The following is a 27,504-nucleotide window of genomic DNA, read 5'->3' on the forward strand; positions in this document are numbered from 1 at the left end:
AAAAAAAAAAAAAAAAAGATTTCCAAGAAAAGTTGAGACCTGAAGATCCAAGAAATCCATGAAAAATACATAATGTCAGCATTGCATTCCGACACCATCCATAACTGTAGCCATTTTTCTCTTAGAGGGAACTGATCATATGGAAATATGCGGTTAACCTGCATATATGGGGTTAATCTGCAGGTTACTAGCAATTGAAACCTGCCCTGCTCCTGTACATTAAAGCCTGCTGCAGGGAGGAAATTAACTTTCATCCTCCCGGCACTGCTCTGGTTTTAGTCACATGGGCGGCGCTGGCACGGGTTCAGTCCCCGCTCTGTGTTTGGAGAACGGTAGCTGTCACCGCACCCACTGCACTGACTGACAGCCACTCTGCATTAGATCCAGCTGTTAGTGAGTGCAAGGGACGTGGTTACAACAGCTGCTCTCCATACACAGAGTGGTGACTGACCACACGCCGATGCCGCCCGTGACTGAAACCAGAATGCTGCTGGGAGGATTAAAGTTCATTTCTTCCTGGCAGCGGGGTTTAATGTACAGGAGCAATGCAGGTTTTGATTGCTATTAAAGGGAACCTGTCAGGTGCAATATGCACCCAGATCCACGAGCAGGTCTGGATGCATATTGCTAATTTCTGCCACACATTCCCACCCTATAGTAGCATAAATAAACAGATCTTTAGAAAAGGTATTTCTAAAGATCGTTAATTATATGCTAATGAAGCCAGCGACTAGTCGTAAGGGTGTGGGTTCCCTTGGCTACTCGGCCCACATAGCATGTTAGCACACCCCTGTGGGCATACTAACATGCTAATTAATGCGCAGTGACACCGCATATACCTCAATCTTGATGGCGGCCAGTGAAGGATGGATGCGCTCTACAAATGATCTGGAGTCCCCGGGACTTCTGATAATGTGCTGTAAACGGATGCCGGGTGTAAGCTTCCTGGCTTCAGTGAAGTATAGTGCGCATGACCGGAAGTGCGGGGGACTCTGGATCATGTGCAGAGCGCATCCATCCTCTACTGGTCGCCATCCAGAGTGCGGTACGTGGGGCGTCACTGCGCATTAATTAGTATGTTAGTAAGCCCACAGGAGCATGCCAACATGCTACGTGGACCGACTAGCCAAGGGAGCTAACGTCCTTGCGACTAATTCCCTGGCCTCATTGACATATAATAAATACTTTTTCTAAAAATCTGTTTATTTATGCTACTATAGGCTGGGATTGTTAGGCAGGGATTACTAATATGCACCCAGAACTGCTCGTGACATGTTCCCTTTAACTTGCAGATTAACCCCATATCTGCAGGTTAATGACATTTTTCCATGTGACGGGTTCCTTTTAACTGACTAAACTAAGGCCCCCTTCCCACATCAATGATTAAACAGGTATGTGAAAAAATGGTACCGGTGTCAGTGTTCTGTCCACACGTCAATTGTGTTTTCCATGGATAAATAAATTACAAAGCTTCTCTATACTTTGCAATGTTAAATGCCATACGTGTGCCGTACCTGTTTTTCACAGACCCATAGACTTGTATTGGCCCTTGTCAAATGTGCTGCAGGAAAAAACATCGGTCTGTGTTTTGCACGGACACATGGTCTATGTAAAAGCACTGACCGTGAAGAGCAACATAGATTATAATTGGAAAAAAACAGATACCACAAGTAGCAGAAATACGGAGGTGTGAATAAGGCCTACAATGAAGAATGAGATTTATTGAAAATATTATATGGTTTCATGTACAAAGCTCCTATACAGGTCTATGAGTCTCCGTTCCAAAAAACGATGCAGTGAGCCGGAGGACAAAAGAAAAGCCCAATCTTGTGTTTCATCCGAGAAAAATTATTAAAAAAAATGTTGGAAATGTTCACCTTGGCAGGGTGTATGAGTCACAACCAACTGGAAATGACCAAAATGATGGCTGCAGCAGCCCCACGAATGTACAGCAAACACCAATGGAAGAATGGATATGATTGCCGCGCTGCCGCAGTCAGAGAAACATCCAAAAGGAGGTCAATAGTGATTTATTTCTACGCGTTTCAGAAAGTACCTTCTTCAGGAACATCAGAGAACCCTCTCCTTCCTCAGGAAAATCACATAGAACCCTCTCCTTCCTCAGGAAAATCACATAGAACCCCCTCCTTCCTCAGGAGAATCACATAGAACCCCCTCCTTCCTCAGGAAAATCACAGAGAACCCTCTCCTTCCTCGGGAAAATCATAGGGAACCCTCTCCTTCCTCAGGAAAATCACAGGGAACCCTCTCCTTCCTCAGGAAAACAGGGAACCCTCTCCTCCCTCAGGAAAATCACATTTACCAGTGTATGTGTGATTTTCCTGAGGAAGGACAGGGTTCTCTCTCAAATGCATAGAAATAAATCACTCTTGACCAGCTCCTGGATGTTTCTCTGACCACGGCGGCGTGGCAATCATGTCCATTCTTCGTCTCCTGGTGTTTTCTAGCTCTAGTCTTTCAGCCGTAAATTAATGCTTACTATTTGTCCCCTACTTTTTTCATACATTCAATAAGTTACCAAGAAAGAGGTAAAAAGGGAGTGCAACTCCGGGATCAGAATGCAGAGGGTTTCTTTGTATTATGTTACCAAGATGACACATAGCTCTGCAAAGGAGCAGGAGGCACAAACCGGTAGGAACAATTAAGACAAATTTACAAAGTTGGTTCATTTTTTTTTTATAAACTGAATCTAGAAAGTAAATGGCTGCTATGCTGTAGACATCCTTTATGTTCTTTCCATTTTTAAAGCATGTCATATGACTCCAGCACCTAAGAGATGAGGCTTGGGTAATGACCCTACTGGAGGCCTCTGGTCCACTGATATACAGCTCCATGGGGCGGACATGAACTCACCTGAAGAGTTTCTATTTGCTTTCTGATACTGTTGTTAGATGGCATCTAAATAAAGCAACGTGAGACAGCAAAACAAACATGAGAATGGAGCCACATGCATGTTAGATGAAAAAGCACAAAACGAACAGCACAAAACTAAAAGAAGCCGGGAGGAGAATGAACCTATAGACCCAATTTATTGAAGGGGTTATCCTAGAAATCTCCTTCATAAGTTTAATTATTGATACAATAAATGATATATAATAGTTGGACATCCCCTTTAAAAAAAAAACATGTCGTGCATAATTTAGTACCGGTCACACGGATAATGTGATTATGACTGTCTTTTTATCTACATAGAACATTTTTCCCCACCACTCAGGATAGTATCTTATGTAATGTAGTTCTACTGTTTAGCAGCTTGAGATAAGTGTTCGATTAAAAGGGTTTTCCAAGCACTAAATACTAATGCAATGCTTTTCTCGTGATCGGTGGGTATCCCAATGGTAGTTCTCCCATAAATCACACATTAAAAGGGGTACTCTGAGAAATGTTATGAAAATAAATGGCTAAAATAAAGAACATTTAAAAATATTAAAAATTTATCAGGTTCGTTGAAGTAAGGAATGAGCGTTTATGATACCTGACAGGTCACTGCCCTCACCCGATGTCTGTCTCCAGCAGACATCTGTATGCAGCCTGTCCTAAGACATGGAACGGCTGGGAAACTGCTGGAAGCTGACATTTAAATTCTTGATAGTGCACTAAAGATTACTGTTTTGCTAAACAAAGATATTTAGTAAAATATGTAATACTTTTATTTTAGTTATTTATTTTTAGAACATTTCTTGGAGTACCACTTTAAAGGGAATCAAATCACCAGGATATTCGTATGTAATCTAAAGCCAGTGCTATACTGGCATTATCAGGCTGAGTCTATACATACCTTTAGTGGTCAGCTCGGATGTTTAGGTTTTGAAATCCAAGAAAGTAAAGTTTATAAAATCACCAGCTACTTGAGTGACAGCAGCTGAGGATTAGATAATATCTGGGGGGGTATTTATAGTTCTCCCCGCTCGCTGTTTGTATATTTATTATGCTAATTCTAACGATTCACTTTTCACTTACATGACCTGTGTAAGGTCATACCCATGTGACCAGAAGGGGCGGGGCCTCAGCCAACAAGGCTGATACCAGAAGCAACATTTTCTGTTGGCTGAGGACCCGCCCCTTCTGGTCACATGGGTATGACCTCACACGGGTCCTGCAAGTGAAAAGCGAATCATCTGTATAATACTGGGTTTTAAAACCTAAACATCAGAGCTGACCACTAAAGGTATGTAGAGAATCAGCCTGATAGTGCCAGTATAGCACTGGCCTTGGGTTATATACGAAAATCCCGGTGACTGGATCACTTTAAAGGGATTAAGCGCTTTTCTGGAAAAACGCCTTTAACTGTAGGGTTCAATAAAGCAAAACCCTGATTTTAAAGGGAATATGTCAGTTTCTACAATACACTCGAGAGCCCTAATCCTGCACTAAAGTGGTTGCTGTCTCGGAATAACATGTGTACCAAAATAGGCTCCGTTTCCAGATTACCCATCACAAGTCCGGTGGGCTGTTTTTCACATAGACTAGACCAGAATCAGGTTCTGTAATCAAACCCCTTTAGAAGGCACTGAGGGTCTCCAGACTAGTGGGCAGAGCAGGATTTGGCATCACTGTCTCCCTGTGCAAACGCAGTGACGCCAGTTATACTCTGCGCATGCCCAACAAGCGTAGCGTTGAAGGGATCAACCTGGCCGAGCAGTGGCGAGAACATTAATCCCTTCTAAGGAACCATGATCACAGTATCAGACCTTGGACTAGTCTTTGTGAAAGAACGCCCTTTAGTACAAGTTACAGGTAGAGTATGGCAAGCAACACTGAAATAAGTGGCTTAGGCACACATAAGAAAGTTATTCTGGGATAGCAAGGACTTGAACTCTTGACATAGTGGTAAACCTCAACAACTGCAGCATTAGCAGTTTCCTACTCTATTTGGCCTTACGGGCATGAAGACGGGGGGTATGGACATGAAGGCAGGGGACACAGGCATGTACAAGAGGCCTTTATGCGATCACTCACACAATATGTGGTAATCCCAATAATAGAATGGGGCAATGGTATACAAATAAAGCATGGTCAGCACAATACAAGAGCCACTTAGGACAACTAATATTTTGTTGCAATGTATATTGAATAGTGATGAGCGAAGAGTAACTATTCGTGTACGGATAATGCTTACCAAATGCTGACTACTATTCCAGTATTAGTCATAACAAGAAAAATGCTCCGTTTCCCCCAGTGCCTTACATTAGGTTCGTAAATTGTGACGGATACCGAAATAGTACTTTGGGATTCGTTATGAATAATCCAAATACGAATAGTTACTATTCACCTATCACTAATATTGAATGCTCCTCCACCGCCAGTGACTGAGCACCAACATCTCAACATTATGTCCTCAAGCACATGGCAAAATTAGCAGTCCTTGTGCTGCTATCAGGTGCCTCTGCGCAGCGCCGGGCTCTCCCTTACAAGCCGGGTTTCTGGGGAGAATACCAGGTGATTGAACATGTCACCATTCCTTTCTCATGGGTTAGGTAAGGATGGAACTGATATTTCTACAGGCACTGCTTTATAGGTCTATACAAGAGTCAGCCATAGTATGACTGTGTGTATGAGTCCTGAGAGTGTTATTAGAGGCTTAACTTTGCTATGATCTAAGGCAGTGTTCCCCAACTCCAGTCCTCCAGGCCCACCAACAGAGCAGGTTTGCAGGATTTCTTTAAAAGGGAACCTGTCACAAGCTTTTTCCCTTATAAGCTGCGGCCACCACCAGTGGGCTCTTATATACAGCAGTCTAGAATACTGTATATAAGAGCCCAGGCCGCTCTGTATAATGTAAAAAATACCTTTATAATACTCACCTAGGGGAGCGGCCCGATATGTGTCACTGCTCTTGGTCTTGCGCCTCCTCTATCTTGTGCGATCTCTGTCCTCCTGCCCAGTGCCGTATGCGTCACGTGTCCTGTGTCATTCACACAGAGGCCTCCATTGTGCTCCTGCATGCGCACCCTGATCTGCCCGGCTAAGGGCAGATCAAATTATTGTAGTGCGCATGCGGTCTTTGATGTTTTCTCGCGCCTGCACATTACAGTATTTTGTCTACTTTCAGGAGGTTAGATCAAAGTGCGCATGCGCAGGAGCGTAATGGAGGCCCTCTTTGAATGACGCAGGACGTGTCATCTACACAGGGCTGAGCAAGAAAACCGCGATCCCAAGAAAATAGGAGGCGCTGGCCTGCAAGCACCGGCACCCATCAGACAGAACCGCCCCTTTAGATGAGTATTATAAGGTGATTTTTACGTTATACACAGCGGCCTGAGCTCTTATATACAGTATTCTAGAATGCTGCATATAAGGGCTCACTGGTGGTAACCGAAGCTCATAAGGGAAAACCTGGTGATAGTTCCCTTTAATATTGCATAGGTGATAATTTAATTATGTGCACAAGTAATGATTCCATCACCTGTGCATTGCTAAGGCAATCCTGAAAACATGCTCTGTTGGTGTGCTTAGAGGACTGGAGTTTGGGAACATTAATCTAGGGATGAAACCGCTACAGGATCACATAAATCATTATTAAAATAAGTATTTACTAAAATTAATGATCATTAAACTTCTTAGATTTTAACAGTTTTTACAGGACACATCTGCAGCCCTATAAAAAGTAATATTCATGGTCAGAAGTTTTACCGTTTTTTTTTTTTCAATCTCAAACGTTAGTACAGTACGTACAGTAGGTGTAACATTAAAAGATTTTTGTCAGATTTTAGAGAGGGATTAAAGTAAGCGATAAGTCAAATTACTACTGTTAGCATAAACAGCAAAGCAAATGCAAATTTGACTTAACGGGGTATTCCATTCTCCAAGATCCTATCCCAATATGTAGTAGGAGTAATTATATCATCAAATACCTCCAACAAGAAATGTAGTGTAGATCTCCGGATATAGCCATGTCTGTTACCTCATGTGCAGGGCATTGTGGCTTAGGTGTCCATGGTTATGACCACTCAAATAGAAAGATAGTTAGTTGCTTGTGGTCAGAACCATGGATAGCTAGGCTGCAATGCCCTGCACACGAGGTAAGAGATATGGCTTTATCAGAAGAACTATACCACATTTCTAATTGGAGATTAATAATAATAAAAATAATAATAATAATAATAATAATAAAAATAATAATAATAATAATAATAATAAAAATAATAATAAAAATAATAATAATAATAATACGCCTACTACATATTGGGATACGATCTTTCAGATGGAAATAACCCTTTAAGAAAAAAGCAAATCGTATGTGGTGTATTTCATACACAAGGATGTGACATGAAAAAAAATAAATCAATGCAGCTTGAATGGAATGATAAGTAGTGAAGGAAAAACACAAGAAGGGAATATGAGATGAGCCGGCCATGAATCAGACATGCAGCTAATGATCAGGTGCAGAGTCCTTCTCCGAGTACATTAAATCCACATTACTACGAGTAGAAAGCAATAGTGCTAGAGCAGTATATGGAAAGATACGCAACACAAAATTCACCCCAACTGTGCTCAACACTGTGCTAGGAAGAGCAATACAGCAATGTCAACCGGAACTATGAAGAGAGTCAAGTCCAACACGAAAGGAAGAAAGCAGCGGTAAACACCAGAACAGATTCAGTCAGAAAAGATCAAAATGACAATTTAATTGATTGATTAGTTCCAAGGATGAAGAAAGAAAGTTATAGGAGAAAATAGAGTAATATTAGGGTAATCAACTGATGTTTCTTCAGCTAGAGCAATCCGTGCAGGGTCTTCATCACCACGTGGTGAGCGGGCACCTACCTTCAGATGTGACAGACAGTTCTGTAAGAAGATGTGCCAATTGTTCAGGAAAAACTGCTTCTGGCTGACACACAACAAGCAGGTGATGAGTGGATATAAAGCCTGGGGTGAAGAAATCAGCAAGGTTACAGCATGTCGGTGGCCATTCACACAGATTATTGATGTACATTTGAGAGGATCCAATTAAAAAAAAAAAAATAAACACAAAAAACAAATTCACATGCTAGAACTTTCCTATTGATTGCAATGGAAAATCCCCCTTGCTGATGAGGTTTTGAAAACCTTACAGATATCTCCTTCAAAACCGCATGAATTCCAAACAATGCCTCGTCGCCCAGTACACTATGCACATATGCCCTTGTCGCCTGGTACACTATGCCCTTACGCTCTTGCCACCCGGTACACTAAGCCCTTACGCCCTTGCCGCCCGATACACTATGCCCTTACACCCTTGTCATCTGGTACACTATGCCCTTACACCCTTGTCATCTGGTACACTATGCCCTTACACCCTTGTCATCTGGTACACTATGCCCTTACACCCTTGTCGCCCGGTACACTAAGCCCTTACGCCCTTATCGCCCGGTCCACTATGCCCTTACACCCTTGTCATCTGGTACACTATGCCCTTACACCCTTGTCGCCCGGTCCACTATGCCCTTACACCCTTATCGCCCAGTACACTATGCCCTTACACCCTTGTCGCCAAGTACACTAAGCCCTTACGCCCTTATCGCCCGGTCCACTATGCCCTTACATCCTTGTCGCCCGGTCCACTATGCCCTTACACCCTTGTCGCCCAGTACACTATGCACATACGCCCTTGTAGTCCGGTATACTATGCCCATACGCTCTTGTCTGGTATACTATGCCCATACGCCCTTGTCTGGTATACTATGCACATATATTACAATATCTCACCAGGGAATGTTTCTTTCTTGAGCTCAGATCAAATGTGTTCTGGTAGAGCATCTCCACAAAATTTTTTAAACATGGCACGTTTACTTCGTTTTTTACAGCCTAGGAAGACAAAGACAAGTCATGTGAATGAATGGAAAAGAATAATCCAAACCTTTTATTTTCATGCCGCACATTTAGCAAAATGTATGAGCTGAAAAGCAACATCAATAAATAGATATGCCAAAAACCAAACTCTGGCAAAAAAAAAAAAAAAAAAGAGAGCACACCCTCTGTTACTAAGACAATCAGCAGCGCTCTCTTCTAGACCAGGCGGCCGCGTGTATCTTTTTCAATGCATTTCTGTATATCCGTGCCTTTCTGTATATCTCAGAACAGCACAGATTAATCCTGTCTAGAACATGTATTCTTAAAGTGTATCTGTCTCGACACAAACCTGTAGAAAACTGCAATTTGAAATTGACTCTTTAGTTGGTGGTTTCTGTAAACGTTCTGCCAGCACTATAGGTGCAGAAACGGCATTTCCCTCTTTCCAGTATGAATAGCTTCTAACACTATAAGTGCTTGACGATCCTGAACTGAAATCCCTTTTCTCTCTTCTGCCAGCATGGAGTTTAAGGCTATGTGCGCACTAGAGCTTTTTACCTGCGGATTTACCCGCGGATTTGCCCCGGAAATTTCTTGAGAAATGTCTGCAATCTTTGTGCAGACATTTCCCATGAAATTCAATGAGAAAAAAAAATAGCTGTGCGCACTGTGCGGATTTTTCTCAAGAAAATTTCTTGAGAAAATTTTCTCGAGAAACTTTCTTGAGATAATGTGCATGTCCATTAATTTCCGCAGGTACCTGCGGTATTCCGGGGGTATTCCGCAGGTAGCAATGATGTGCGGTATACCCCCGGAATAGCCGCGAATTACCTGCGGGAATGCTCATCGCTGCCTGCGGTTTTGCAGGAAGCGATGTCATTATGCCAGGAAGAGGAAGCGGAGCAGACGTCACACTCCCTGGACGCCGCACAGAAGCACTTCCGTGCGACCTCCAGGTGCCCGTACAGTGTGTCCTGCTCCGGCCTCGCAGCTGCCTGCACTGCAGGGTGTCAGTGTCTGCCCGCAGTGTCAGCAGCCTGTCACGCGGCAGCGCAGGCAGACACTGACATCCTGCAGTGCTGGGAGCCGCGGGGATGACGATCGCTGCTGTCAGGAGGTGAGATCATTACCTGCTGTGACGATCTCCTGCCTCCTGACGTCAGCGCTGTCTATGCCCGTCTCACGAGCGGCCCGAGACTGTCACTAGCGGTGACGTCACGGGCTCTCGCGATACTTCTGACAACGCAGTCAGTGACAGCGCTGACGTCAGCAGTACAGGAGATGATCACAGAAGGTAATGATCTCATCTATGCTCCTGATGGCAGCGCTCGGCATCCCCTGCAGTGACCTGGGCTGACCTATTGATGTTAGCTCAGGTCACTGCACAGCTCTCCCAGCCAATGGGGAACATTCTGTTCTTCATTGACTGGGACAGCGACTATGGTATGGATCGCCGTGGGACCCCCCCCCCTATTGGATTACGCCGGACGTGGATTGATTGTTCTTTTCAATAAATTGGTTAAAGAGGCTATGTGGGGAGTGTTTTTTCAAATAAAACTTTTTTTGTTGTCTATTTTTTAATTACTACTGACTGGGTTGGTGATGTCGGGTATCTGATAGACGCCTGACCTCACCAACCCCAGGGCTTGATGCCAGGTGACATTACACATCTGGCATCAACCCCATATATTACCCCGTTTGCCAACGCACCAGGGCGCGGGATGAGCTGGGGCAAAGCGCCAGGATTGGCACGTCTAATGGATGCGCCACTTCTGGGGCGGCTGCGGCCTGCTATTTTTAGGCTGGGGAGTGTCCAATAACAGTGGACCTCCCTAGTCTGAGAATATCAGACCCCAGCTGTCCGCTTTACCTTGGCTGGTGATCCAATATGGGGGGGACCGCACGTTTTTTGTTTTAAATTATTTATATAATTTAAAATAACAGCGTGGGGTGCCCACTGTTTTGGATTACCAGCCAAGGTGAAGCTGCCAGCGGTGGTCTGCAGGCTGCAGCCGTCTGCTTTACCCTAGCTGGCTACAAAATATGGGGGGACCTCACGTCGTTTTTTTTTAATTATTTATTTATTTTATGGCTAAATACAAGGCTAAGCACCCTTTAGTGCCACATGAAAGTCACTAAAGGGTGCCAGCTTAGAAAATGCAGGGAGGTGGAACATTATATAGGTTTTTCTCATCTATCTATCTATCTATCTATCCATCTATCCCTCTATCTATCTATCTATCCATCTATCCCTCTATCTATCTATCTATTCATCTATCCATCTATCCCTCTATCTATCTATCTATTCATCTATTCATCTATCTATCCCTCTATCTATCTATCTATTCATCTATCCATCTATCCCTCTATCTATCTATCTATTCATCTATCTATCTATCCCTCTATCTATCTATCTATTCATCTATCCATCTTTCCCTCTATCCATTATCTGTCTATCGATTATCTTTATTATTTATTGCAGGGACAAACCTGCGGTAAATCCGCGGCAAATCCGCATGCGTTTTTGCCGCGGATTTTTCCGCAGGTGCGGAAATCTTCCACTCCCAGAAGTTTCTCAAGAAATTTTCTTGAGAAAATTCACATTTCTAGTGCGCACATAGCCTAACAGACAGAGGAGCAAGCGTCAAGAGATGAAAACTTACCGCAATTTCTAGTAATCTGTTTCTGTAGCTAAAAAAGTTACATCTAAAAGGGAATCTGTCCGCAGATTTTTGCTATGTAATCTGAGGGAAGCTTGAAGTAGGGGCTGAGACATTGATTTCAGTGATGTGTCATTTATTAGACTGTGTATTTTTTCAATACAATTAGTGTTTTATAAGCAAATTATCATCACTATCTGACTAGCTGCCTGGTCCAACCAGTTCCCTGCATGGATTATCAGCTTACTGTTAAAAAAAAAAAATCTATATTTTTATATAGCGCTAACATATTCCGCAGCGCTTTATATACATCAGGAACACTGTTCCCATTGGGGCTCACAATCTAAAATTCCCTATTTGCATGACTTTGGAGTGTTGGAGGAAACCGGAGAACCCGGAGGAAACCCACACAAACACGGGGAGAACATACAAACTCCTTGCAGATGTAGTCCTTGGTGGGATTTGAACCCAGGACCCCAGAGCTGCAAGACTGCAGTTGTAACCACTGAGCCACCGTGCTGCCCCTATATACAATGTATACAGAAAGCTGTGAATCAGGAGTGTGGGTCGGGTCAACTTTCTGAGCTCTGCTGCATCTAAAAACTCTGTCACAGCTGCTGCACCCAGTAATCTAAGTGATAAATCATTGGAATCAGGGTCTCTTTTCCTATATCATGCTGCTCTTAGATGAGGTAGCAAAAACCTGCTAAAAAACAGCCAAAAGTGACTAAATGTACCACACCCAAAGTAGCAAAGTAAGCAACTATTCCTGTAAACTGCCAATAATCCAAAATAAAAAAAAACAATGGCACCAGGATAATTTACATCAGTATACAAACTTTATATACCTCATTTTATAATTTTTCTTCTATATGATTTCAAACAAACACCTCTAAGAAAAAAACAGCACTGTAATTAAAAATGACTGATCTTCATATGTAAGATGCATCCAGATTGGGATTAACTATGAAACGTCCATTTTCAACAAGCATAAGGAATGCTGGGATAATATATCCACAAGCCTGGATATAACACACCTGTCACATCTCAGCCTGCAGTGTGCGGTCAGTGCAGACGGCTCAGGTAATCCATGCGGAGTGGGAAACCATATACTCCGAGGATCAGGTCTTTCAGCAGAGATGTCAGCAGAGGGGTACCCCGATGGACACGGACCTAACATCTCAGTGGCTTTAGTTGAAAATGGACATTTCATTGTTAAACCCCAGCTGGATGCACCTTATGCATGAAGATCGATCATGAGAAGAATATAAAGTTTGTTTACTGATCAAAATTATCCTGGTGGCTTTTTTTATTTTTAGCAAAAGCCTGCTGACAGATTCCCTTCAACAGCAAACGGTGGACAGGAAGAAAGACTGAAGGTAGGCACCTAGGGGCTGGCACTTTATTATTCTCCGAAAAATCAAATTAATCTTTAAAAACTGTCTTACAGATTGTCTAATCACAATGTACTGTATATGAAATGGGATAATTGTCTGAAAGTGCAGTGACTTTTAAAAGGGAACCTGTCGCCTACTCACCTGCGGGGCGGTCTGAAGCGTTCCATGCTGATGGGCGTAGCTGGTCTACAGTCCTGCCCCGCCAATATGCTATCACCGACCTTCTTCCTTTGTATGGGTGACGAATCCTACGTCATCCACACAGTGTACTCCGTTGCGCTCGGGCACTTTGCTCTGCCCTGCTGTGCTTAGGGCAGAAAAAAGTGCTGTAATGCACAGGCACCAGGAAAGGTCAAAGATCACCTGCACATTACAGCACTTTGCTCTGCCCTCAGCGCGGGAGAGCAAAGTGAGCGTGCGCAAGAGCGCAATAGGGGGAGCTGCGTGGATGACGTATGATGCGTTATCTACAAGAAGGAGGATGGCGATCGCAAGGGTAGAGGAGGCACTGGACTCGAGAGCAGCGACGTCCATCGGACCGTAACGTATCAGACCGCCCAGCAGGTGAGTAGGTGACAGGTTCCCTTCAAAAGGATATTCTCATGCCATATACAGTGCCTACAAGTAGTATTCAACCCCCTGCAGATTTAGCAGGTTTGATAAGATGCAAATAAGTTAGAGCCTGCAAACTTCAAACAAGAGCAGGATTTATTAACAGATGCATAAATCTTACAAACCATCAAGTTATGTTGCTCAGTTAAATTATAATAAATTTTCAACATAAAAGTGTGGGTCAATTATTATTCAACCCCTAGGTTTAATATTTTGTGGAATATCCCTTGTTTGCAATTACAGCTAAAAATCATCTTTTATAAGACCTGATCATGCCGGCACAGGTCTCTGGAGTTATCTTGGCCCACTCCTCCATGCAGATCTTCTCCAAGTTATCTAGGTTCTTTGGGTGTCTCATGTGGACTTTAATCTTGAGCTCCTTCCACAAGTTTTCAATTGGGTTAAGGTCAGGAGACTGACTAGGCCACTGCAACACCTTGATTTTTTCCCTCTTGAACCAGGCCTTGGTTTTCTTGGCTGTGTGCTTTGGGTCGTTGTCTTGTTGGAAGATGAAATGACGACCCATCTTAAGATCCTTGATGGAGGAGCGGAGGTTCTTGGCCAAAATCTCCAGGTAGGCCGTGCTATCCATCTTCCCATGGATGCGGACCAGATGGCCAGGCCCCTTGGCTGAGAAACAGCCCCACAGCATGATGCTGCCACCACAATGCTTGAGTGTAGGGATGGTATTCTTGGGGTCGTATGCAGTGCCATCCAGTCTCCAAACGTCACGTGTGTGGTTGGCACCAAAGAGCTCGATCTTGGTCTCATCAGACCAGAGAACCTTGAACCAGTCTGTCTCAGAGTCCTCCAAGTGATCATGAGCAAACTGTAGACGAGCCTTGACATGACGCTTTGAAAGTAAAGGTACCTTACGGGCTCGTCTGGAACGGAGACCATTGCGGTGGAGTACGTTACTTATGGTATTGACTGAAACCAATGTCCCCACTGCCATGAGATCTTCCCGGAGCTCCTTCCTTGTTGTCCTTGGGTTAGCCTTGACTCTTCGGACAAGCCTGGCCTCGGCACGGGAGGAAACTTTCAAAGGCTGTCCAGTCCGTGGAAGTCTAACAGTAGTTCCATAAGCCTTCCACTTCCGGATGATGCTCCCAACAGTGGAGACAGGTAGACCCAACTCCTTGGAAAGGGTTTTGTACCCCTTGCCAGCCTTGTGACCCTCCACGATCTTGTCTCTGATGGCCTTGGAATGCTCCTTTGTCTTTCCCATGTTGACCAAGTATGAGTGCGGTTCACAAGTTTGGGGAGGGTCTTAATTAGTCAGAAAAGGCTGGAAAAAGAGATAATTAATCCAAACATGTGAAGCTCATTGTTCTTTGTGCCTGAAATACTTCTTAATACTTTAGGGAAACCAAACTGAATTCTTGTGGTTTGAGGGGTTGAATAATAAATGACCCTCTGAATAAACTTTTCACAATTTAAAAAAAAAAAAAAAAAAAAAAGAAATAACATTCTTTTTTGCTGCAGTGCATTTCACACTTCCAGGCTGATCTACAGTCCAAATGTCACAATGCCAAGTTAATTCCGAATGTGTAAACCTGCTAAATCTGCAGGGGGTTGAATACTACCTGTAGGCACTGTAGTTCTAGCATATTCACAGGAAAAGGCACAAGTGTATACCAGATGTAGGTCACAAAAATGGGATTTGCATCTGTCTCTAAATCTATCCCGGGTATATTCCATATCTGTATGAGATGAAAATAACTTTTTAATCCATTTTATTAGGACAGATGTGCTGCACTGCAGGACAGAGTCCGGAAACCTGGACAATTGTTGGACACGGGGTTGTTCTTGGTCCCATAGATGCCTGTGGGTAGGGCAATCTACCGTACCAACACTGCTCCTTCAATGTGGAAATGAGAGCTCACACAATACTATACAATCAAAGTGATTTATTTAACTTTACTTTAAAGGCTTTAAAAACATATAAGTAAAATATATCTTTGTACCGTGTTAGCCAGTAGAGATAAAAAAAATTGTTTAAAAGAACTGAGAGTCCTCAGTGGTTGATACCTTTTAATGGCTAACTGAAAAGATGGTAATAATTGCAAGCTTTCGAGACTACTCAGGTCTCTTCATCAGGCATGGTATAACACAAAATCTGAAGAGTCACATATTTATACACAACAGGACTTAGAATAGTGCAGTAAAAGTGCAGTTTCATATAACTTGTTTTTTTTTTTTTACTGCACTATTTTAAGTCCTGTTGTGTATAAATATGTGACTCTTCAGATTTTGTGTTATACCATGCCTGATGAAGAGACCTGAGTAGTCTCGAAAGCTTGCAATTATTACCATCTTTTCAGTTAGCCATTAAAAGGTATCAACCACTGAGGACTCTCAGTTCTTTTAAACAATTTTTTTTAAAAACATATATACATTTTTGCACTTTATATATTAATGTTTTTATCTTTGCACTTGTGTGTGGCCTTTATGTTGTACATGCATTATACAGGAGATTCACTTGCTATTTTGCCCAAAAAAATTGCTGTAACGTCTAAAAGATGATCGCACCAAAATTTGGACAGTACATACGTTGGTTCATGAAAAACTGATGTTTTAAAGCAGGTGTTGAAATCGTCAGCTGTTCGCCGCAGAATACCTGGGGTCAGGGTTCGAATTCCTCTTTCAAAGAAAAGAAAAGCTCTGGGAGGGTTAATTCAATCAGGCAATCTTGGTGGCCACCATCTCTTGGAGATTCAGGGTCCCGTTTTGACGTTCCAGCGATTCCGACAACGATACGACCTGGTCAGGATCGCTGGTACGTCGCTACATGGTCGCTAGTGAGCGGTCAAACAAACAGATCTAATTAGCGACGCAGCAACTATACGGCGATCCGTATAACGACCTCGGCGGTCCTAGGGACCCTGTCACACAGCAGCGATTCTGATGACTCAGACCTCGATAAAGGCGTAGTGTTTCCACCCAGGCATGACAACAAGGTCGCTCGTCGTTATTATGGCGTCAAACACAGCGATGCATGCTGCCCAGTGGGACACCAACGATCAAAAAATCCACCAGGATGTTCAGGTATGATCGGTGATATCGCATCGGAGGGGTGGTCGCTACTATGTGTCACACATAGCGAGGTCGCTGTTGCGTCACAAAACCTGTGATGTTTCAGCGATCTTGCTAACGACATCGCTATGTGTAACGGGGGCTTTACTCTGGCTTCACTATGTCATGCCGACAAAGGACATGCGACACATTGCACCATCCTGTTGGATGTAGCCCATTCTAAGTTTCTCAACGTCAACCTTTACGATGAAAGTTTGGAACATTTCCATGTACATCGCTGTTTTAACTGCTGCTTTTATATATTATATATATATATATATATATATATATAAAGGGGGGGTGGCCAATTGTGCACCACCTGGAAATGGCACACCAACTTTTTTTTGGATGAAGTGATGTCTCGTGAAACATGTGTTCACATACAGGTGTTTTGTGAATTGATGTAGCCACATAGGTGAAACCCAGCTTCGTCAGTGCACCATGTATAGTCCAATAGGTTTTCTTTTTTAGCAATTAAGGCGTGAACCACTGACAATAACAAATTATTTTCTCTTGATCAGGCCCTATGAATTCTTGAACGACAATGACGCTGTATGGTGAAAACAACATTTCTTGGCCACTCATTGACATGTGGAATACGCCATGCCTGTCACCTGGGAAAGCATGTGCAAAGTCTCACGTGGAGATGCCAGAAGTTGCCTTTTCATATCTTTTATTGTTTCCTCAGACATCCATCATCAGGCCTATCAGTAATGTTCCTGTACGTTCCAGCTTATTCACCAACGACGGAATACACGATTTAGACAGCGAATTTCGACCTCCAAACGTCTTTAGAAACGTACTTTGGCATCTCTTTAAGGTCTCAGTTTTCTAATAAGTTTTCACAATGAAAAACTCCAAACTGTATCTGTAGATTGCTAACAAATGAAGAAGGAATCCGGTAGGAGAGAAATGCAAGCAGCACACAGACCGATGTGCAGAAAAAAGCGGAGACGACCGGCGGGGCGACAAGCCGGCAAGACCCATCGGCGCAAAGATATTTCTCATTGATGCCGCTGAGGTGCATTGCACGCTCACGTCTCATGAATCAAAAGTACAGTCCAAATTTCACTACGGTTGACCTTAGATTTTAGAAGTTAGAGCAATTTTTCCAGGTAGAGTAGTGAATGAATCACCCTGTATTATATGAATGTCATGTATAGCTTTATATACAATATACTTGCACTTTTATTGAGTCATGTTGTTAATTATATTAAAAATATTACACAATTTAAGATATACCCATAAGTAAGAAAGGCTCTAAAGAGAGAGCTGAAGCTTTTCACTTTTTCACCAGTCTTGGATGTGCTGCCTCATTTTTTAGATTTTTATATACAAACTAGCTGTACTACCCGGCTTCGCCAGGGTTAATAACTGCTGTTAACAAAATAGAATGTATTAACATTCCCGGGATAGAATGTATAAATAGAAAGCATTAACGCCCGGGATAGTAACTGTCTCTCTGTTTCTCTCCCATTCTCTGTCTGTCTCCCCCTCTGTCTCGCTCTCTATCTCTTTGTCTGTCTGTCACTTTCCATGTGTCTCTTTCCCTTTCTTTGTGTCCGTCTCTGTGTCTGCCTCTTTCCCTGTCCTTGTGTCCGTCTCTGTGTCTGCCTCTTTCCCTGTCCTTGTGTCCGTCTCTGTGTCTGCCTCTTTCCCTGTCCTTGTGTCCGTCTCTGTGTCCGTCTCTTTCCCTGTCCTTGTGTCAGTCTCTGTGTCTGCCTCTTTCCCTGTCCTTGTGTCCGTCTCTTTCCCTGTCCTTGTGTCCGTCTCTGTGTCTGCCTCTTTCCCTGTCCTTGTGTCAGTCTCTTTCCCTGTCCTTGTGTCCGTCTCTGTGTCTGCCTCTTTCCCTGTCCTTGTGTCCGCCTCTTTCCCTGTCCTTGTGTCCGCCTCTTTCCCTGTCCTTGTGTCCGCCTCTTTCCCTGTCCTTGTGTCCGCCTCTTTCCCTGTCCTTGTGTCCGCCTCTTTCCCTGTCCTTGTGTCCGCCTCTTTCCCTGTCCTTGTGTCCGCCTCTTTCCCGGTCCTTGTGTCTGCCTCTTTCCCTGTCCGTGTCTGCCTCTTTCCCTGTCCGTGTCTGCCTCTTTCCCTGTCCGTGTCTGCCTCTTTCCCTGTCTGCATTGTGACACGCCAACATTCCATATAAGGGCGTGGCTGCGCATTCTTCTGAAGTTCTGGCTGCACTGTGGCTCCCAGCTCCATTCGATTTAATGGAGGCAGGTTTTTTGAAGAATAACTGTAAAGTGCTGGGTTAAAATTTCCCCTCAAAACATAGTCTATGACGCTCTCTGAGTCCAGACGTGTGAGCGTGCAAAATTTTGTGGCAAAAAAAACAAAAAAAAAAAAACAAAAAACTGAGCTGTGACAAATGTTCAATAAACATGCAACATTACAAGCATGTGAATTGCAGCCTCAAGACTAGAAAAAAACCAAGGAGAAAATTGTAGAAAAAATATCCTGACTATAAATAAATAAATTGCAGGTGCTCACCTGCAATTTATTTATTTATTTATAGTCAGGATATTTTTTCTACAATTTTCTCCTTGGATTTTTTCTAAAATTTTGTGGCTGTAGCTGCGACAGTGCAGATGCCGATGCCGGACACACACACACACACACACACACACACACAGCTTTATATATTAGATAGGACACATAGTCCGTGTTTTTAGAGGAGTTTTGGGCTGCACATACACACCGATACAGGTTCTCACAATCACATCTATATATCCATAAACACTATATACATTGATTACTCCCAAAGTTTAGTTTTACTTTACTCGCTCATACAGCGCCATTAATTCTGCAGTGCTTTACAGTCATTGTCGTTATTCTACACTTTCTAGTGAGTTTCCGTGACACAATGAAAATTCTTCATACACTCATTTAAGTGGAAAATCCTACCAATTCCTAGGTAAGGAAACGCTTATAAAACCCCAAAACAGACCTAAAACTAATGCAAAAGTGCTGAGCTTTCAAGATGTCTTACAGGACCATTATCCACAAAGAACAGACATGGCTCGAAGATAATTGCTTATTATTTTGGCAGAATGTATCATCCTTATATCTAGTGAAGTATTAATCAGTATTCCACCTACATATTACACAGACAGGTAGTCTCTTTGTATTACTCCAAATGAATATTACAAGACGACTTATAATAACGCCATCTCCGTGTATGTCGACTTTTCAAAGAGAGGAATGGAAGACCAATTAGACTGTTGTAGGAATCCGCAAATGCATTTGGAGAAGTAGCAGTACACGTATGAGGACGATATGTCCTCGCCATTGTTGTGGGGGTCCTCGCACATGACACGGCAGCTAATCCAGAAGAATTTCACATAATGCACTTGCAGCTATGCATAAATGACTCCACACAAGCGAGTCAAGAACTTTAAGACTTCAGTCACACCCATACAGAACAATACAATTCTTTTTGGGACAGTACCCACGAAGGCAAATAATGCGCCCAAACACTTTAGCACTGACAATTAGAAGAGTAAAGTATTTCTGTTGTTTGTCAAGACTATATGTGAATTTACCGTATTTTTTTCAGTTTATAAGACGCACCGGATTATAAGACACACCCCAAATTTAGAGAAAAGAAAAAGGGAAAAAAAAAAAAAGTGGTTCTATCTGGTTTTACACTCCAATGGTGTCTTATCGGGGGAGGATGGTGGAGCGGGGTCGTACGAGGCAGGGGCGTTGGTGGAGTAGGGCGATGCTGCGGGCAGTACGGCCAGCAAGTGTCCTACATGCTGTGAGGTAGGCAACTTCCAGAAACTGTTAGCGGTGCGGGCCTCAAACAAATGGCACCCGGAGTCGGCGCGTGCACAGAATGAGCTATTGGCTCGGTGACAAGGCGAGAGCTCATCTGCGCATGCGCCTCCTAAGGGTGGCATTTTCCTTAAGTCCGCTGCTGGAAGATCAATGGGCTGGAGGCGGCATGTGCGCAGATGAGATCTGGAGCAGAGAGCTCCATCTGCGCACACGCCTCCTCCGGGCACCGTTATTTGAAGCCCGCACAGACGACATTTTCATGATGCACCTGCCTCACCACTTGCAGCACAGCAGCGTATAGAACAGGGCCCCGCAGGACCCAAGCACAGTGCCTCCCAGCACAGCGCCCTGCAGGCCCCAGCATTGCCCCTGCCTCCTGCGACACCTCTCCACCACCTCCAGGTAAGGTGCATTCAGATTATAAGATGCATCCCTCATTTTCGGCCCAAATTTTTGGTAGGAAATGTGCATCTTCTAATACGAAAAATACAGTACAAGTTTTATCATTCTTGCCTCTAGACACCTTGGATCTTGAAGGTTAACAAATTGCAGTGGACTTATGTAGTAACATTGCAGTCACTGATCTTAATTCAGATGTACCTGAAATGGTGGGAGAAGGAACAGATGTGACTGAATTATATACTGTACAGCGACAATATTTGTTTGTTTTTTTTTGTTTTTTTCTGTTGGGTTTGAGTCGGGACAAGGGCGGCGTCTGCACAGATATTGAATGTTCTCCTTGTGTTGTGTGGGTTTATTGTAGGATTTCTGGTTTCTTCCCACTCTGCAAAAACATACTGATAGCTGTACAGTTTCCAACAAACAGGTTTTGGACAACGTTACAGAATATGTCAGTGCTGTACAGCAACAGGAAACGGAGCACAATTAACAGAGTTGCAGAGTCCAGATTTACTTACAGCAGCCACAGGGATGAGAATTTCTACAAACAGACCAGCAAGTGCATGTTTTATGTCCTTGTCTTTCGCTTCCAAGAAGTACTGTGCGCATTCCTGTCCAAGCACAAAAAGGATCAGTCATTACAGTGGTCTTCTAGGCATCAATACTCATCTTTAGTATCTTTTAAAGAAGTTGCCTACTACTCGGACATCCCCTTCTGATTCCGCTTGTTTCCGCCAGTTAAAATATAATATCTTGAACTCACCTCCCGTTCTGGTGCAGTTCCAGCGCTGTTGGTAATTGCGGTTCGGGGGCTCACGTGACATTACAAGAGCTCCACGTCCAATCACCGCCGACATCTCTCTTCCCGCCTTTGGACCAAATGAGCAACAGGAAGTGAGTGGCAGGCGCAGCATCAGTTCCTCTTAGCTCATTTTGTCCGAAGGCGTCGAGAGAGAAGATGGCCGTGATTTACAGGGAGCTTGCATGACGACACAATGTCACATGAGCCCCGAACCACAATTACAGACAGTGCTGGTCTCTTATTTTAACTGGGGAAAACAAGTGGAATGAGAAGGGGTTGTACTAGTAGTGGACAATACATTCTAATATTAAATAAATAAAAAAATATATATAAAAATATATTATCTATATCTATCTATCAATCAATCTATTATACAGATAGATGGGTAGAGATATAAATATATATGCATTATATATACACACACAATAAAACCCCACTGCAACAAAAAAACATTGACTTAGCGCAGAAAGTATGAGCCCCAAACTAAATTGGACCAGTTGACCATAGAGAAGGATTGGTCTATGGGAAGGCCGATAATTTTGTTTTTTGTGTAAATGAGCTGCTGCCATTGAAGTTTGTTGGAAAGATTTTCCTCTCCCAGTGGAAATCACATGTCCATTAGCGATGGGTTAGGCTGGTTTCACACATCCAGTATTTCCCCGCTTTGCCGGATCCGTCACACTCCGGTACAGTGCAATACATTACAATGGCATCGCGGCAAGCTCCGGTCACATGCTGTCATGTGACTGGAGCTTGCCGCAATACCATTGTACTGTACTGCAATGTACTGGAGTGTGACAGATATGGCAAAGTGGCGAAATGCCGGATGTGTGAAACCGGTGCCCTCCACTGCTCGTTTCTTGATTGAACATTAGAGGCTCAGGTATATTCAAGTTTGAAGGGATCCTGTCAGGTCCCCCAGAGTTCTGGGTGCATAATGCTATTCCCTGCCTAACTGTCCCATCATCTAGTAGCATACATAAAGAGATATTTAGAAAAAGTATTTCTATGTTAATGAGCGCAGGGACTAGTCGCAAGGGCATTATTTCCCCTGAATAGTCTGCCCTCTTTAGTAGGTCAGCACACCCCGGTGGGTCTGCTAACATGTTATTCAATGCCCAGCGTCATCGGCATAGACACATGTACCTGTGTCAGTTGTCACCGCTTCCAACGCCGGATTTAGGCTCAGTGCGCATGATCAGAAGTTCCGGCACATTCAGTCATGTGCACTAGACCACTCTGAAGCCGGGACGTGTAAACCAGGCTTCATAGTGCGCATGACTGAGGCGATGATAATGGACAAGTACACGAGTCCAAGCCGATAATCCTCTATGAGTCCATGCCCAGAATAATCGGGTGAAATAACGCCCTTGCAATGCCCTGTTGGGTGTGCTAACATGCTATTCAATGCTCAGCGTCATTGGCATGGACTTGTGTACATGTCCATTATCATCACCTCAGTCATGCGCACTATGAAGCCGGGTGTACACGTCCCGGCTTCAGAGAGGTCTAGTGCGCATGACCGGATGTGCCGGGACTTCTGATCATGTGCACTGATCCTAAACCAAACGTGGAAGTGGTGACACAGGTACACGCGTCTATTCAGATGATGCTGGGCATTGAATAGCATGTCAGCACACCCACAGGGGCGTGCTGACATACTAAGAGGGCAGACTAGTCGGGGGAAATAATGCCCTTGCCACTAGTCCCTGCACTCATTTGCATCTCATAAAATATCTTTAGAAATACTTTCTCTAAAGATCTCTTTATCTATGCTACTAGATGTGGGGACGCTTAGGCAGGGATTAGCAATATGCACCCAGAACAGCTCATGGTTCTGGGTGCATACCACCCGACAGGTTCCCTTTAAAAATGCTCAAGGTTCACATTGACTTTCATTATACTCGGTACCCGAGTCGTGCCTCAGCACCCCAAAGCTTGATCAAGTAACCAGCAGCGGAGAGCATGCTTGCTAATCACTAACGAGTGTTCAACTAGGACGAACGCACGAGTACTTGGGAGAAAGAACCAACAGGTATCTCATGTACGGCTAGCTTTAGGGCCGAGTTAAATCTTAATTGAACGCTTATGTGTTTTCACTATGGAGTGGGGAGAAAACCAATGGCAAGATCTTATACAGCAGGTGAACCAAAGGATTGGGAGTATTAATTCGTCATGGGAGAGTCGGGAGACTGCCTTACAAATGAGATGATCAGCTAGGCCTGCCACAATCGGAGTGCTCATCTGACCTTAATCCAATGTCTATGGGGGGGACCTCTAAAGACATTTGCCCCTTCACGGAGCACTCAGCAATTGTCCATAGTTCTGTTTGGAGTCATTTGCCCCTATAGGATACATTGCTATATAAAATAAAGTTTCCATATTGCTACTTTCCATAAAGGTTTCCCCTTACACCAGTGTTCATATGTTGCATTGTAGATAAACTCTATATGCTATATACCTGCATAAACTGAAAAGAGGCTTCAAAATCCTCTACCGGATACATTTTGACACGGAAGAATTTCATCCCCATGATCAGGCTGATGATGCTTTGCACCACATGTGGGCTTTGTTCCTTCTGTCGCAGCTCTTTTAATTCTGTGACAAACTTCTTCCTCACAGCCTGAAATCTAAATGATTAAAAGAAAGCAGTAGGAGCGCCATTTAATCCCAATACACCGCCATGCCGACGGATCTTCGCCTCGACCCCCTGCGGGGTGAGAGCTGGGGATCAACCCCCCAGAGATGGCATAAACCACAGCCAAACACACTCACTTGACATGCCGTAAAAAAGGCTAAGAAATCCTTACTTGGACTGTGCAAGGACACCTATGACTTCTGCATATAAATCTGCAATAATGTGCACGTTCCCAGTGTTGGTTCCTGAATACCTAGACGGAAATGTACAGAAAGGATTAGTGAAGAAGTGCAGCCCAATGCTCTGCCAATATTTGCTCAAGTCCTAATTGGATTGTTAGGAGAGGAGGAAATATTAAAAATAAACATAAGAGGAGCATTTCTATCCTGTAAAGTGATGACACAACTAAATGGGCCCACAAATAAAACAGCGGAGGGAAAGCAAGTAAAGGGACCCCAGCACAAGGCCAGAGGTGGGACCCCATCATTGTTAGGATCTATGGGGCACCCCAGAGGTCAGACCTCCCCCAAGCCAAAAAGCATGTCATATCGTAGCAATATCACTTTACAAAATGGGAATACTCCCCGAAACAAACTCCAGTAACATTATTTGTCATGACCATGGCCTCTCTTATAGATCAGCAGCAATCTCCCCTTGAAAAGGAGCAGCTGCAATTTGGGAAAGTATTGACGGCCCTTCCTCCATATACAGCATGGTACAAGTAGCACTACAAATATCAGAATGGATCTCGTGTACAGAAAATGCATTGCAATGACCGCTATCAAATGTTAAGCCTGATAATATTGTATGGGGGTCAAGATTTGTCAAATATAAGGCTATGTTCAAAAATGGCGCTTTTGATGCGCTATTTTTGCAAAGTTTTATCATTGTTTTTATGCAAATACAAGCTAATAAAATACTATTTTTACAGTATCAGCAAAACCTATGAGATTACAGAAATCCATAGACAAGCAGACAGTGAACACGGACTATTACCATCACAGAGGATGACAATACCCGCGACCACCAGGGACAATGTGCCGAAAATCATCCCAAATAACTATTCAATGGGAGAGAGATTGCTGGACTACATGATGCTACTGACAAAGGCCTCAATAGACCAGACAGGTTATATTCTATGGGGGGATTGCTGGACTACATGATGCTACTGATGAATGCCTCAATAGACTGGACTAGTTATATTCTATGTGGGGGGGGGGGGATAGCTGTAATACATTGATGAAACTGGTGAAGGTCTCAATAGACCGGACAGGTTAAATTCAATGGGGGGGATTGCTGACTACATGGCACTACTGATGGTGGCCTCAATAGACCAGACAGGTTAAATTCTATGGGGGGATTGCTGGACTACATTACGCTACTGATGACGGCCTCAATAGACCGGACAGGTTATATTCTACGGGGGAGGGATTGCTGGACTACATGACGCTGCTGATGAAGGCCTCAATAGACCGGACAGGTTATATTCTACGGGGGAGGGATTGCTGGACTACATGACGCTGCTGATGAAGGCCTCAATAGACCGGACAGGTTATATTCTGTCTGCCCTATTCCTTTCTGGTAGTAAGAAGAATGTTTTACAGTTTCAAGCTTTTCTTCAGCACACATTGCCTTTGCAGCCTTTATATGAATACACTCCATAAATTACTTTAGAGCCCCGCACTTCAATACTGAATATACATGTCCTCAGTAGCTATATGTACACAAACCGATAAGAACTATTCCTTCAGAGAAACACATTCACACAAGTAAATAAGATAAGGGGAGACAAAGGAGGTTTTCCTTCCTATAACGTGAGAAAATATATGTTTAGGTAGAGAAGAGGATTACAGGAAAGCAAAAGTATAATGATTACCAAGGATCGGCTGTGATCGGACACATTACACGTCCTTATCTAAAGTAAAGAGGCCGACAAGTTCGGGGAAAAAGCATCCTGGTCAACATGTCACCAGTAGAGTTGAGCGAGTATCTAGCTAATTGTACTCGCTATACTCATACCGAGTACTGTCTAATACTCGAGTATTCATTCTGAATAGTGTGTGCAATGCAAGTCATAGTATCATAGTATCATAGTTTTTAAGGTTGAAGGGAGACTCTAAGTCCATCTAGTTCAACCCGTAGCCTAACATGTTGATCCAGAGGAAGGCAAATAAAACCCCAATGTGGCAAACAAGTTCCAATGGGGAAATTGACTTGCATTGCACACGCTATTCGTAACGACTACGCGAGTATTAGACAGTACTTGTTATGAGTATAGTGAGTGCGAATAGTTAGGTACTCGCTCAACTCTAGTCACCAGCAGTCATCTAAATGGAGGGGGCAGGCTGGTTCATTTTAATAGCTAAGCCAGCTCCAATGTTATAAAGAAAAAGAAAAAAAGAGATGGCTACTGCCAATCTCTGCAGTCACACTGGTAACACTGATAATATACAGAGACTTACCCTTCTTTGTGTTTAAAGTGCTTAAAAGCCAAGTTGAGAACTTCCTGTATTAGGGGGTCTGGAACTGGGTGAACGGGAATCTGCAGGGAAAGAGAAAAGAGTTAAGAAGAACAAACCTTTATGAACAGTGTCCCCTGCCATGCTTCTTATAACGACCTCAATCTCCCAGCCTACAACCCCTGTGTATCACACTGTCACTGCAGGCACAATAATGGCCAGACTAGGCCGGCAGAACCAGGCTGTTATACGGCACTGGACAGCGATCTACAAGCCCATCAGAAGTCAGTGGCCTGTTCACGTAGGCCGGTGTTAGTGATGGCGACAGACCCATCGCCAATATAACTGTTCTGTCTGTCTACAGTACCATAGTGTTGGCAGGATAACCGCGTTTACACCGGACGATGTGCTGCCAAGAGTGATTTTAAAGCTAGCCTAAAAAGAATTACCGAACTTGACGAACAAGCATTTGCCAACCTGTTCAGACTGGCCAAAAATCAGAAACATGTGTGGCTATTAATGCTTGTTCACCAAATATTAGCCAATGTAGATGGACCATAACACAACGTGCACCAGACAGGGGGCTGACCTGTTTGAGGACCTCGACCAAAACTAAACAGAAAATAAAGTCCACGGCCAGATCTCTTCTTTCAAGTAAGTAGTCTCTTTCTCGCTGCTGTTCATCTCTGTAAGACAAAGAAAGTCTTATTACAAACTGATTCCCATCAATGTTAAAGAGGTGGTGGTCTCAAGAGACACAACCCTTCCCAAATTAGGGCTGCCCCTTAAAATTAGCAGATTGTCACAGCTTCCAAATACAATAGAAAAAGGCTTTTTTTTTTGCCCGATATAGTGAGAATGACATGGTGACCATTTGGATATAACGCAAAAG

The 27,504-nt window shown here is 43.5% G+C and overlaps 1 protein-coding gene across 7 annotated transcripts in view; it reads right to left on the minus strand.

Moving 5' to 3' along the window:
- FRYL (FRY like transcription coactivator) overlaps window positions 1-27,504 on the minus strand; it is a 520,064-nt gene that overhangs the window by 200,004 nt on the left and 292,556 nt on the right. For 4 of the 7 annotated variants that reach the window (XM_075347029.1, XM_075347025.1, XM_075347024.1 and 1 more), the window contains 8 exons: window positions 27,202-27,298; window positions 26,616-26,695; window positions 24,326-24,406; window positions 23,977-24,145; window positions 21,232-21,324; window positions 8,710-8,808; window positions 7,789-7,890; window positions 2,875-2,919 (listed from right to left, as the gene is read on the minus strand). In XM_075347029.1, coding sequence (XP_075203144.1) covers window positions 2,875-2,919; window positions 7,789-7,890; window positions 8,710-8,808; window positions 21,232-21,324; window positions 23,977-24,145; window positions 24,326-24,406; window positions 26,616-26,695; window positions 27,202-27,298 — 766 coding nt within the window. The remainder of the gene's footprint in view (window positions 1-2,874; window positions 2,920-7,788; window positions 7,891-8,709; window positions 8,809-21,231; window positions 21,325-23,976; window positions 24,146-24,325; window positions 24,407-26,615; window positions 26,696-27,201; window positions 27,299-27,504) is intronic. The other 3 variants (XM_075347027.1, XM_075347026.1, XM_075347030.1) reach the window with 1 other exon arrangement.

The sequence above is a fragment of the Anomaloglossus baeobatrachus genome, chromosome 1 (genome assembly GCF_048569485.1).
Source record: "Anomaloglossus baeobatrachus isolate aAnoBae1 chromosome 1, aAnoBae1.hap1, whole genome shotgun sequence".
Classification (NCBI taxonomy): domain Eukaryota; kingdom Metazoa; phylum Chordata; class Amphibia; order Anura; family Aromobatidae; genus Anomaloglossus; species Anomaloglossus baeobatrachus.